General features: G+C 41.9%; 1 protein-coding gene across 2 annotated transcripts in view; it reads left to right on the top strand.

Moving 5' to 3' along the window:
- Nucleotides 1-12840, top strand: part of NCK2 (NCK adaptor protein 2) — a 61431-nt gene extending 48591 nt beyond the window's left edge. For both annotated transcript variants that reach the window (XM_073664797.1, XM_073664798.1), the window contains exons 3-4: nt 5413-6134; nt 11777-12840. In XM_073664797.1, coding sequence (XP_073520898.1) covers nt 5413-6134; nt 11777-11971 — 917 coding nt within the window. In that variant the 3' untranslated portion in view covers nt 11972-12840. The remainder of the gene's footprint in view (nt 1-5412; nt 6135-11776) is intronic.
- Nucleotides 12841-14132: the final 1292 nt, after the last annotated feature.

Raw genomic sequence — 14132 nt, forward strand, 5'->3', positions numbered from 1 at the left:
GAAAATATGGCTTATATGGTTCTTCAAAGTAGCCACCTTTTGCTTTGATGACTGCTTTGCACACTCTTGGCATTCTCTTGATGAGCTTCAAGAGGTAGTCACCGGAAATGGTCTTCCAAAAATCTTGAAGGCGTTCCCAGAGATGCTTAGCACTTGTTGGCCCTTTTGCCTTCAATCTGCGGTCCAGCTCACCCTAAACCATCTCGATTGGGTTCAGGTCTGGTGACTGTGGAGGCCAGGTCATCTGGCGTAGCACCCCATCACTCTCCTTCTTGGTCAAATAGCCCTTACACAACCTGGAGGTGTCCTGTTGAAAAATAAATGATGGTCCAACTAAACGCAAACCGGATGGAATAGCATGCCGCTGCAAGATGCTCTGGTAGCCATGCTTGTTCAGTATGCCTTAAATTTTGAATAAATCCCCAACAGTGTCACCAGCAAAGCACCCCCACACCATCACACCTCCTCCTCCATGCTTCACGGTGGGAACCAGGCATGTAGAGTCCATCCGTTCACCTTTTCTGCATCGCACAAAGACAAGGTGGTTGGAACCAAAGATCTCAAATTTGGACTCCTCAGACCAAAGCACAGATTTCCACTGGTCTAATGTCCATTCCTTGTGTTCTTTAGCCCAAACAAGTCTCTTCTGCTTGTTGCCTGTCCTTAGCAGTGGTTTCCTAGCAGCTATTTTACCATGAAGGCCTGCTGCACAAAGTCTCCTCTGAACAGTTGTTGAAGAGATGTCTGCTGCTAGAACCCTGTGTGGCATTGACCTGGTCTCTAATCTGAGCTACTGTTAACCTGCAATTTCTGAGGCTGGTGATAAACTTATGCTCAGAAGCAGAGGTGACTCTTGGTCTTCCTTTCCTGGGGCGGTCCTCATATGAGCCAGTTTCTTTGTAGCGCTTGATGGTTTTTGCAACTGCACTTGGGGACACTTTCAAAGTTTGCCCAATTTTTCGCGCTGACTGACCTTCATTTCTTAAAGTAATGATGGTCACTCGTTTTTCTTTACTTAGCTGCTTTTTTCTTGCCATAATACAAATTCTAACAGTCTATTCAGTAGGACTATCAGCTGTGTATCCACCTGACTTCTGCGCAACACAACTGATGGTCCCAACCCCATTTATAAGGCAAGAAATCCCACTTATTAAACCTGACAGGGCACACCTGTGAAGTGAAAACCATTTCTGGTGACTACCTCTTGAAGCTCATCAAGGGAATGCCAAGAGTGTGCAAAGCATTCATCAAAGCAAAAGGTGGCTACTTTGAAGAACCTACTGTAGAATAAAAGACATATTTTCAGTTGTTTCACACTTTTTTGTTAAGTATATAATTCCACATGTGTTAATTCATAGTTTTGATGCCTTCAGTGTGAATGTACAATTTTCATAGTCATGAAAATACAGAAATTTGTTTAAATGAGGTGTGTCCAAACTTTTGGTCTGTACTGTATATACCCCCCCCCCCCCAACATTTGAACTATAAGACGCACCCCCCCATTGTCCTCCAAAATTTTGGAGGAAAAAAGTGCGTCTTCTAGTCCGAAAAATACGGTGTTTACTACCCCATCTGAGAACAGCATAATACGATGTTCGATTTAGCCGCTTGCTGTCATTTTGATAAAATCACTCTTATCTGCTGCAGATCTAGTAGTTCTCTGAATGCTGAGCTCTGTAAACCCCTCGCACATCACTGATTAGCAGCTTTCTGTGTACACTGTACATGGGCAGAAAGCTGTCAATCAGTGGTTTGGGCGGGCTATACAGAGCTCATAAATATGCCTATCTACCTGGCGGCAGGTTTGCTAGTCCTCTAATGATAATCTCCTGCTAATGAAACAGTGATTTTATCAAAACTACAGCAAGCAGCCCAATAAGTGACACACCGCTGGAATCAGGATCTTTGTCGCTACTTTATGTTGCTCTCCAATTGGGTGGCAAAAACCTGGTAACAGATTCCCTTTAATATAAAAACACCTGTCAGTACATGTTCATGGATTTGAGCATATATAGCTGTACTTGCATGCAAAAAAAATGGTATATTTTGTGACAGTGTCAGAATTATTCTTGTATTTTCCATGTCAGATTCTAAACTTCTGCCTGTACAATTTTAGAAAAGCAGCAGGGTATTGTAGAAACCACTTGTAATTCGGTATGATACAGCAGAGAAGTGGTGAAGAAAAGTTAAAATATAAGCTTTATTAATTCAGCTAAAATAACTCGGAGACCTAATAAAAAGGTCACAGGGACCATGAGTGCAAGAAATAATTGCCAACCTGTTATGGGACTTACACCTCCCTAAGTATTAGGAGTGTTAAGTGACACAGGTGAATACTAATATACAAATCACCCACCAAATTAACTGGCAGATGGGTGGTCAATAACAGTAGACCAGCTGAGAGAAGCAACAAACTGGGTATGAAATATATTTTTTAATTTAGAGAGTCACTATAATAATGGAACAGTCTCACCACTTTGATGTCAATAATCTCCAGTGTTCTCATCAGCTCACATACCAGGGCTCCTTAAAAACTCAGCCTCCAGCCGTGCAATAGACACACTCCCGACGCGTTTCCTCACATTGGGGAATCAGGGGAGTTAAGTGTTGGTGTGTCAAGGTCTGTCGCCGGTTCTGGTGTGCGGCGCAGCTCATAGACAGCGTCTAACCTTTTTATATTAAGCCGCGCTCCTGTGCGGCCAATACGTCACTTCCGGTTGCGGCCCCATTAGTTCCGACGCATGGACCACATCAACTGGCGGTGACGCGCAAACGTTCTTGTGACCTTTTTATTAAGTCTCTGAGTTATTTTAGCTGAATTAATGAAGGTTATATTTTAACTTTTCTTCACCCCTTCTCTGCTGCATCATTCTGCCTGTACAATGCATAAAAAGTCTATCCTGTTAAGCCCCCCTATAAACCTAAGCCAAATGATAGATTGATCGCCTCTCCCATACTCAGGAGTTCTCACTCTGCCGAGCACTTTGTTTTTAATAAGAGACGAACAAGACATTTTAGGTTGTGACTTATGTCTGGAAGAAGAACATAATCATCCATGCAAAATGAGCAAAGTTGATACCCTTTTGGGATAGATTTGACATTTTGATCGCTTCATACGGCATTTTTTTGCTGTATGGCGGCAAACAAAACCACAATTTTGTCTGTTTTTTAAAAAAAAAATTTCTGTTTACGGTGTGTACCTATTGGGTTACTTATTTTTATAAGTCGGGACATTTCTGGACAAGGTGATGCCACTTGTGTATTTTTTTTTTTTTATCTTTACTTTTAAAGGGGTTGTCCACTACTTTTACATTGATGCCCTATCCGTAGCACGCGGCACCCCCGCCGATCAGCTGTTATCTGTGCTGGTGGCGGCCGCCAGCTGGAATTGTTCACCTGCGGTGCTCCGCCGTCAAGTGGTAGTGGCCGCCGCAGTGTACTGCAGATCCGCCTTCCATTCAATTGAATGGGAGGCACAGATAACAGCTGACCGGCGGGGGTGCCGCGGGCTGATCATACATTGATGCCCTATCCTATTGGGTAGTGGACAACCCCTTTAATGATTTAGAAGAAGCGGGGTGATTTGATTTCCCTTAGGTGACTTTTAACCTGCAGTCGCCTGTTGACTTATACTATAAACATGAATACCACAATATTGTTGCATATAGTAAAAATCACTGTCTCCTTTTGAGGCCCAGCCACAGGCTTGGGTTTCAAGGGAGCTCCATGATGAAAGTAACAGATGTGTTCAACAGACCCACGGCTGTCATAGCAAGCCATTGACAATCATGTCATAGAATGATGCGCCCCCATGCCGGCGCGCTGTTAATGCTGATATCAGAGTTTGATTTAAACATGTTTAAAACTTAGCAGGTTAACATTCGCGGGCTCCGCTTCAATCTCTGCTGTTAGAGGCAGGTCCTGGCTGTGTGTCAAAGCCATTACCTGCTGGGTGTGTTTGGGCTCACACTGCGAGCCCGCTCCATAAACTCTCTACTAGAGATGAGCGAGCGTGTTCTGTTAACCCTTTCGGCGAGCATGCCGAGTATTTGCGGCGTGCTCCAATGTTATGTTTGAGTCACTGTGTGTGCATGATTTGCGACTGTTTGACAGCTTTAATATATGTGAGGAATGCCTAAAGGCCCCGTCACACATAACGAGATCGCTAGCGAGATCGTTATTACGTCACGGTTTTGGGATCGCTGGAGAGTCGTTTCGTGATCGCTGGGGAGCTGTCAAACATGCAGAACTTCCCAACGATTTCGGCCACCCCAGCGATCTAACTAACGATCTCGGCGGTCGTTGGGACGCTTTCACACAGCAGCTATTTCAACGATCCACACCTTGATAGGGACTGTACTGTGTCACAAAGGCGTGCATAAAATAACTTTTCCGCGCCCCCTCATCTCCGATTGGTGGACGCTACTGCATTCTGATTGGGCGGCCTTGCTACAACGATCCGCAAAATCAGGACTCAGTCGAATGAATGGATATTAACAACCCGGAGAATTCTGCTAGGATCTGCAATCCAGCACGAGGTCAGAAACAAAGGATGGAATCGCTATTCTGTTGCCTTCTTTATGCACGGCGGAAAATGAGAACGCTGTAGCGACCACCAATCGGGTACGAGGGGCGCGGAAAAGTCCAATTTATGCACGCCTACGTGTCTCAGTTCTGAATCGCTAACGAGGTCGTTGATAAGGTGTCAAATACAGCGATGCACACTGCCCAGCGGGAGCGCAACGACCCAGGAGTGGTCCAGGAAGCTTTGTAACGATCAGCGATCTCACAGCAGGGGCCTGATCGTTGCTACCTGTCAGACATAACGAGATCGCTATTGCGTCACAAAACCCATGACGTATCAACGATCTTGCTAGCGATCTCTTTATGTGTGACGGGGCCTTTACAAACAGGCATTCCTCACATGTATTAAAGCTGTCAAACAGTCGCAAATCATGCACACAGTGTGACTCAAACATAACATTCGAGAACACCGAAGATACTCAGAAAACACCTGAGCATGCTCACCGAAAGGGTTAACAGAACATGCTAGCTCATCACTACTCTACTGACTTTCGCTATACATGTACTGCTGACGTCTTGAAGGGGTTAAAGTTTTATAGAACTTATATAATAATATACTGTGTGTGTGTATATACTGTAACAAAAAGAACCCCATAATACAGCCCAACATGCGTCAAGAGATAATTCAGCAATGTATTTATTATGATGTTTCTCTTTGGAATTATTTTTTTTTGCTTTTCCTTGAGAATTTTCTCAACCTTTCCAACTGGAAAGATGGAGCTGTTATCAGTCTATTAATCCCCACTTGAAGATCTATGAGATTGTGAATAGTTACTGATGGGATGGATTTCTATTCATGGTTTGCATATGGTTGTTTCTTCTTTTCAGGTCTTGGGAAGACCAAGCGAAAGACTAGCACTCGAGATGCCTCACCCACTCCAAGCACTGATGCAGAATATTCTTCCAATGGTACAAATGCAGATAGGATCTATGACTTAAACATTCCAGCATATGTAAAGTTTGCATATGCCGCTGAGAGAGATGATGAACTCTCCCTTGTAAAGGGTTCACGAGTGATTGTTATGGAAAAGTGTAGTGATGGCTGGTGGCGTGGAACACACAGTGGACAGGTTGGGTGGTTTCCATCAAACTATGTTGTAGAAGAAGTTGATGAAGCAACTGCGGATTCCCCTAGTTTTCTCAGTTTGAGAAAAGGAGCATCTATTAGCAATGGTCAGAACACTAAAGTTCTCCATGTTGTTCAGACACTATACCCATTTAGTTCGGTAACAGAAGAAGAGCTAAACTTTGAGAAAGGAGAAATCATGGAAGTAATTGAAAAGCCTGAAAACGACCCTGAATGGTGGAAATGTAAAAATTCCAGTGGACAGATTGGTCTTGTTCCCAAAAACTATGTTGTCATTTTAAATGATGGTCCTTCCATAAATAGTTCTCATGTTCACCAAATAAGCTATACTGGTCCTGCGTGTACAGGTCGCTTCGCTGGGAAAGGATGGTACTATGGAGGGGTGACAAGACATCAAGCTGAGTGTGCCCTGAATGAAAGGGGTGTGGATGGAGACTTTCTTATCCGAGACAGTGAGTCTTCAGTGAGTACATATATTTTTTACTCCTGCTCTATTGCTTACTGTTCTTCCTGCATTGCATGTTAGTTCCACATATGAAGGTTTACACATAATGTGTCATTCTCATTTAATATAGTCTGAGGCTGTGACCTTGGTAATTGTTTTTAGACCATTTAGCTTTAATACAGACATTTCCACCTGTGGAAATTTGCTAAAACATTCCATAATTATGAACGAAAAAAATCAATGTTCCATTATGGTGTGTTTGCATTAAACTTTGAATACTTTTTAGAGGTATAAGTAGATGAAAAATGGAAGCATTTATACAGCTATTATGAACTTTACCATACAAAATGTTATTGTTAAGAATTTTTTTGTTTTGCGGTATTCAAATTTGCTAAAATCATCTAGTAAGAATAATTTTAGAAAATATCAATTATGTATTTCCAGCAATTTTGAACCAAGTGTGTAAAAGAAGTTTTGGCAGTATCGTGCTGCTGATGTTTGCTCATTTTGCTCTCACGTTTGGAAGTTGTCATTTTTTCTGTAAGATGTGTGTATGGGTGGAATAAAGCCTTAGATTTCAAAATCATGAGAACATTTATTTTCAGATTTCCTCTGGGAGTTTTCTGTTCAGTGGTTTGAGTTCTGTGATCTTATGCTGCCTTATAGTCATCCGGCATAGAGGGAAACATGTTTATTTCTTAGTGTGGGAATATGCACTATTTAACCATACCGTTAACCCTATTGACAATTAAAGTATCTTGTAACAGTGGCATCTATCAAGGAGTGGAATATATTAGTTGGCAAGTGAATAGCTCCTGAAGTTGAGGTTTTGGAAGCAGGAAAAATGACCTGACATGAGGAACGGAATAACTTTGATAAAGGCCAAATTGTGATGGCTAGATGAGCATGCAAAGCTTGCAAGATGTCTTTGAGCCCCAAGCTAGATTGATATTGCAATTTGTGGCCTGGGGCTTCATGTTGCGTATCTTTTTAGAGGTTTATTCCCTATCCATCAGCGATCAACAGGAGCATCTAAATTGTCTTTTTTATTCTGTTTTTTTTTTTTTTTAATTGTATATTTTTATTAAATATTTTAAAAGATAGGTTTTAACAAACATACTTCAAAAAAATATTATTAGTATAGTATTATCTGATCCACATCTGGGGCAATTGGCGTCCGCTGTAACACCAATATTAGGCCACGGCCCCACTATCAGTATTTGGTCAGTATTTGGTCAGTATTTGGTCAGTATTTTTTCTCAGGAGTAGGAGCCAAAACCAGGTGAGGAACAATCAGAGAAAAGGTATAATAGAAACAAGTCACCAATTCTGCATTTATCGCCCACTCCTGGTTTTGGACCCACTCCTGAGAAGGAATTCTATCCATTATTTCCAACCATTGTCCGTCCTCTATGGGATCTATTTCCGCTTCCCATCTTTCCTTACTATGTATTAGAAAATTGTTCAGCACCAATTTTAGCAAAGACCTATACAACATTGATATTACTCCCGAAGAACGGTTTGATTTACTAATTAACTGTATAACAGTGTTTTGTTTGAACGTGTCTGTTCCTTCCAGCGTAAAATCAACATTAAACACATGGTGTAACTGAAGATATTTATAGAAGTCCTTTGAGCTGATATCATACTGCCTCTGGAATTGTGGGAAATCCTTAAAGGGGTTGTCCGGTCCAAATCGATAAGTCTGCTGTCAATCTGTGTGACTGCAGACTTGTGTTTGACGAAGCTGTGGTGAAACACGTGTCGGGTCCGTTGGTGGATGAGCTGATCATACTCATGTGAAGAGAACTGTTTGTGTGCATGCTAAATAAAATCCCCTATATTACTTAAGACTTCTTTAATCCCTATGGACCGCTAACTGGTTTGTGCAAAAGGGGTTTGCTCTGCATATATAATTTTTTATCTTTTACTACTGAAGAAAAGTTATTTTTGAAGCTCTATTTTTGAGCATTAATAGACTTGCAAACTGACATGTACTTTATGGTAACGTACACTTGTTAGGTCCATGCACACTTGTGCTTATATTTACTTTGACTAGCTCACCCACCAATTGTTTCTGTTTGTTGTGTGTCGTTTTCTGTGCCTGGGTTTGTTTGAAATGTATTGTATTATGATTTTCTTTTCTTTATCTAATAGAATTGATGTTTTATTAAAGACATTGTTGCACTTTTGTTCCTGGCACATTACTTTTCCTTCTTGGAGCAATTTAAACTAAAAGAAAGGGAAAGTTTTGGAATTATTGAAATCACACAGGATCGATAGACATGTTAATGATATGCAGATGATAAATTAATGGACGCAACATTTTTAAAATGCACTTGGGCACACAAATCATCAATATCAGTCCACTGCTGGCAGCTCCATTTGCAATTGCCGACCTATTACTTCCTATATGTACTCTATGGGAGACAAGCCTGGAGACTTTGCAGGCCAAGGTAGCCAGGCCAGCCCACGCAGGTATTACGCTCTTAGGTGGAGCAAGTGTTTTGCGGACCCACTGTGCCACAGACCGGACTTATCCTGGAGGGGCATAACTAAGCAGTTACCTTGGTGTTCACTGGAGCCTCTAGTGGTGAGGTCAGGCTTGTGCGGCAGGTAGCTGCCAGAAGCCTCTCCAGGTCTGTGTCAGATAGTAGCTGCTTACCCCAAAGGGCAGAGACATTACTTAAGATTCTTAATTGGGCAGGACGGCGACTGGGACAGGTTCACACTGCGCAGACAGGACGACCACTGGGACACGTTCAGGTTGTGCCGACAGGACAGCGTCAGGGAGAGGGTCAGAGTTTAGGCCTGGGTATTCAGCCACCAGGGTGGCAGACAGGTACCTCCGTTGCAGCCACGGGGTACAGGTACCGCAGACACGGTTTCGGGATTCAGACACCGCCGAAGCGGTCACAGGAAACAAGGACTAACTATGGCCGACAAACAGGATACTATTACAGGCTAGGTGAAGGGAGACCTGGCAAAATACAGTTGCATACACACCAACCACCTAACACAGAATCAACTGTTGGCTGGGAGACACCTTGCAGGTGAACAGATTATCAAAATGTCTCCCAGCTGGGAGCATCTTTCCATGTGCACGCTGCCCCTTTAAGAGCAGAGGAGCACGCGCACTAGGCATGCCACCAACACACAGTGCGGTGTGCAGACTAGGAAGAAGGAACAGAGCACTCCAGGCGGGAACCGCATCGAGGGTCGGGGCGATGAGTAAGCCGGCGTCTCTGCATGGAGGGGGAAGCGGACACCATGCAGGGACACCGACACTGGCGCTACAGCAGGCTGCTTTACAGTAGCATGAGTCTGGTGTTGTTGGAAAACTGCTCCTTAGACACTTTGGAGAAATTGTTTCATGACCAAATCAATGTAATGCCAAGCTGTTAGTATATCTGGAAAGAAGACTAGAGTGGTCCTGCTAGCGTACATTATGCCACCCCACACCATAATCCTCAGACTAGTGTGATGTTCCCTTATGAAGGTCTCTTCATGGTGTTGCCCATGTGGTTTTGTCAGATTCGAAGAATGGAATGTAGAGATCAATTGTATGCAGGTTAATTAGATGTCACATACCAAGCCTAAGTTGTCCATGTCTACATAAACCATCAGAAGGTGTTAGCAGGGCTGTGGAGTCGGAGTTGGTATCCATTTTGGTGGAGTCTGTATAAAATGGACCGACTCCACCACCTAAAATATATAATAAATTGGCTACTGTAGTTCAATGCAGTTTGTGGGGAATATTTTTTTCATAAGAATTTGGGAAAGTTATGAAATGACCCTTAAATCAGGAATAGGACTAGACTTTTAGGTGAGTTGAATGTGTGCTACAGTAAATTTATCACTTAAACATGAGCCATGTATGAGGGAGCCGGAGTTGGTGTCATGGAAATTGAGGAGTCGGGAGTCGGAGGTTTGGCTTACCGACTCCACAGCCCTGTGTGTTAGCACGACAATGGGCTACAAGCCAGATACCCATCTACAAGTGTACCATTGACTTCGCACCACCACTATCATGGTGCTGACAAAATGGCAATGGAGACTGGAATGGAGGTCTGTTCTCTTCAGTGATTGGCCCCACTTTTGTCTTGGATGCAATGATGTTTGGAAATTTGTCTGGAAACCACATAATGAGACTTTCACAAGGGAACTTGAAAGTGTCCCAAGGGCCATTTTTCAGTGAAACAATGCCATGCTGCATGTTGCTCTTGTTACTGTAAGCAGCATGTGATCTTTAAACATGCTACCATAACCTGCAGGGTCTCTGGACATGTTGTCTCCCATTTAAGCGCATCTGCAACGTCATTTGTCGGCAATTGCGAAGGAAGCTGAAGGCAACGGTGCCGGATGATCTGTGTGTCCATGTGCATTCTGCGTGGCAGAAGATTGCCCAGACAACCATTAATAACCTCACTGATAGCATGGCAAGGCATGTGAGTATTTGTATTTCTGCATATGGCGCTCATGTGTGATATACTGAATAAATTGAGATGTTTTGAAAGTTTTGCTTCCGTTTTTTTCATCATGTGCATATTATTAACATGTCTATTAATCCGGTGATTTCCATAATTCCGTGACTCTTCCATTTTTGGTGGTTAACTACCCAAAATTGAAATTGTGTCTTGGTATATAGCCTTAAATTTTCTTTTGGTGACCTAATACTCCTTAACAAGAACTGTTAAATTCAATATGTGAAGCTTGCCTGGCCTAAATAAGGAGTAGATTGGCATGCCAAAACATTTGTGTGGTTCGTAGTATTAAATATTTTAAATATTGATTTTTGTGCATTGTTTAGTGTACTCCTATAGGGGTTATCCGGAACTTAAAGGGGTATTCCCATCTCCAAGATCCTACCCCAATATGTAGTAGATGTAATAATATTAGCAAATACCTCCAATTAGACATGTAGTATAGTTTTTCTGATTCACTGTCTCTTTTCCTCATGTGCAGGCATTGCAGGACCTTAGGAATCCATGGTTATGACCACTGATATAGTGACAGCTAGTTGCTAGTGGTCATAACCATGGGTACCCAAGGTCCTCCAATGCCTGCACATGAGGAAAGAGACCTAGTGAATCAGAAAAACCTACACTACATTTCTAATTGAAGGTGTTTGCTAATGTTGTTGTTATTATTACACCTACTACATATTGGGATAGGATCTTGGAAAAGTGAATACCCCTTTTTAAGTACTTGACCCCATAGAAGGAAAAAAATTATCGGCAGGTTGCTTACTTACTTCCTGTGATATCATGTCAACAGCAGCTCCTTCTCTTCCGCTTTATGTTGACATGAAGTAGACAGTGGCGCCCCCGTCGACAGTGCAGAGTTAAAGAGAAGGAACTGCTCTGTTGAAGTGATGTCAAAGGAAGTAGGAGAATTGCTGTAAGGAGTGGTCCCTGACTGCTCTGAGCCGGGAGAGTTCACTGCACGGCAGAACAGGCAGGTAGTTAAGAACTACCTATCAATTAATTAAGTGCTTGGCTCAGTGGAAGAAGAAAAAAACCAAAATAAGTCCCGGATAACACCTTTTTAAGGAGGGGTTAATGTTCTGCTGGATCTTGTACAAACATTTCATGTACATATGCATCTTGACTATATAACAGAAGGTAACATATATTTTCTTCTTTTCCCCGTTATCACAGCCCAGTGATTTTTCCATATCACTAAAGGCATCAGGAAAAAACAAACACTTCAAAGTACAGATGGTGGACACTGTCTATTGTATTGGACAGAGGAGGTTTAAGAACATGGATGAACTTGTGGAACATTACAAAAAAGCCCCCATCTTCACTAGTGAACATGGAGAAAAGTTATATCTGGTGAAAGCACTACAGTGACATCAGACTGATCCGTGGCCTCAATCTTCAAGCCTTAGTTCCAAAAAATGACTTCCATGGAACAGAGCCATCATTACAAAAGACACAATCTTTACAATACGGACCCTCTGATACCACAAACACTCTGACATAGTACTTTTATCTTTTTTATTTGTGTTTGTTCTGTCTTTTCTGTTTTGTAAGTCATCTTGCCCTCAGGTTAAAGACCTCACTTAAGTGACCATTGTAAGCACTCACTGTCATGCCTTGGTTGAAAGTCTCCTATTCTGCACATGTTTACAGTTCATAGCTAGGTATGGCTAGCAAGAGGAATAGGGGGCAACTTGAAGCAGTGTTAAGATACTTTAATTTTTCTTTTATCATATAAAACAAAAAATCTTTATTGAAAAACGTTAGGCACAAAGAAATGCACTGAAGCTGCAGCAAATAGTAATAATTAGACATGCTGTATCGGTTGTGGCTGTGAAACTTGTAGCCTTGTCGCTTACCAGGTAGTTTATTGAAACCGCTCCTGGGCTCTAGAAACACTCTTTACACTGCACAGTGCTCTGCCACTACAATACAATACCTCCTCACCGCTCTGCTGAGTGCACAAAGTATGGTGGCAGTAGATCTCAGAATACCCTGGTGACCTGATTGTAGTAAATAGTGTATGTGGTCTGTCATTACTGCAAAATAATAGAAAGTTCATAAGCAAGTTATTTAAATCAAAGTTCTACATGAAAAGTAACCAAATGTGCCATCCTCATTTTTTCTATGCCCCATCTCCTGCCTGTTATAAATATACATTTAAGTATTTAATTCTGAAAGTAAAATGTATGTGTAGCTGTCTATGCTAATACAGACAAATAAAAATTTTGTTTTTGAAACGGTTGTGGTGGTTTTACAGTCTCAAAAGCTAATCTAAACTGTACATGGATTACTTGTAAACTCCTTCACAATCTTCCAACCAGTTGAGCCTTAAAGAAGACCTTTGACCAGTTTCAGCATGTTGAAGAGGACCTGTCACTAGGTTAAAAGTGGCCAGTTTTTGGTCTTCCTTTATTCCTGCTGCTTTCCTGGCTTTTTTTTTTTTTTTTTTTAATTCACCGTACAGTTCCAGATTATATGGGTCTTTGTATTTAGTGCTAATTTTTATGGTCTTGATAAAGACCATAAAGATGGTACTGAATATACTGAATAAAAAAGGAAAATATCTCTGGTACAAAATGGCTGATTAAAAAACCGTAATACTCAGAGGAGTCATGGGAATAAAATAAGAACAAAAACTAGTCATGCCAGTTTTGACATGCCAGGTCCCCTTTAAACTGGCCACATAGATTAATAGTGGCTGCAAAGCTAGTAAAACATTCTTTTTTTTTTCTCCTCATTAGTGGAGATATTGGCTTGTAAAGTTTAGTTTATAATTTAAGTCCAAAGGTGAGTTACCAGAAATTTTTCACTAGTTGCGTTTACGTTTTTCCCTGTATGTTGCTGACCAATTGTATTCAGATAGTGACATACAAGGGGAAAAAAGAACTATCCCTCACAATGGTGTAGAACAGGCTGTCTCCTGTATGAGACACATAAGGACAGTCTGCTCTCCTCATTGGTCTCACTGCAGACTGACTACAAATGGAAATAGAGCAGAAATTACCAACACCTTCATCTCGCGGCAGTCAGTGTGGGAGGACGGCTAGTACAGCAGAGCTAAGATTTGTCTCATTACAAACATGTATATCAGCTCTTCTCTCAGTGCTGTCACCTCTGCTGGATTTCCCTTACCCCCACACTGATTACTGTGAAATGAATGGTGGTAGTAAGCTCTGCTCTATGCCCAACACTTTGTAATCACACACACAGGTCTGCAGTGAGACCAGTGAGGAGAGCAGACTATCTGTCATTACAATTATCCCCCTGAGAAACCTGCACAAAACTGTTGTGGGCCCTTATTCTTTTTTTTCTCCTTGTATGCTGCTTCTTGATGATTGGTCCATGTCCTATTGGGAAAGAAGTACCCGCCCCCCTGTGAACAGTCTTTGGTAACTCCCCCTTGGACTTAAATTATAAGCATAAATTATAACCTAAACTTTACAGGCTAATATCTCTGCAAAGTAATTAAAAATGAAAGCTATGTTTTACTCAGCTCTGCAGTCAATATTCCATGATGTGACTTGTTTAA

The sequence above is a fragment of the Phyllobates terribilis genome, unplaced genomic scaffold (assembly GCF_046119375.1).
Source record: "Phyllobates terribilis strain yellow unplaced genomic scaffold, ASM4611937v1 Scaffold_2__4_contigs__length_985480577, whole genome shotgun sequence".
Taxonomy (NCBI): Eukaryota; Metazoa; Chordata; class Amphibia; order Anura; family Dendrobatidae; genus Phyllobates; species Phyllobates terribilis.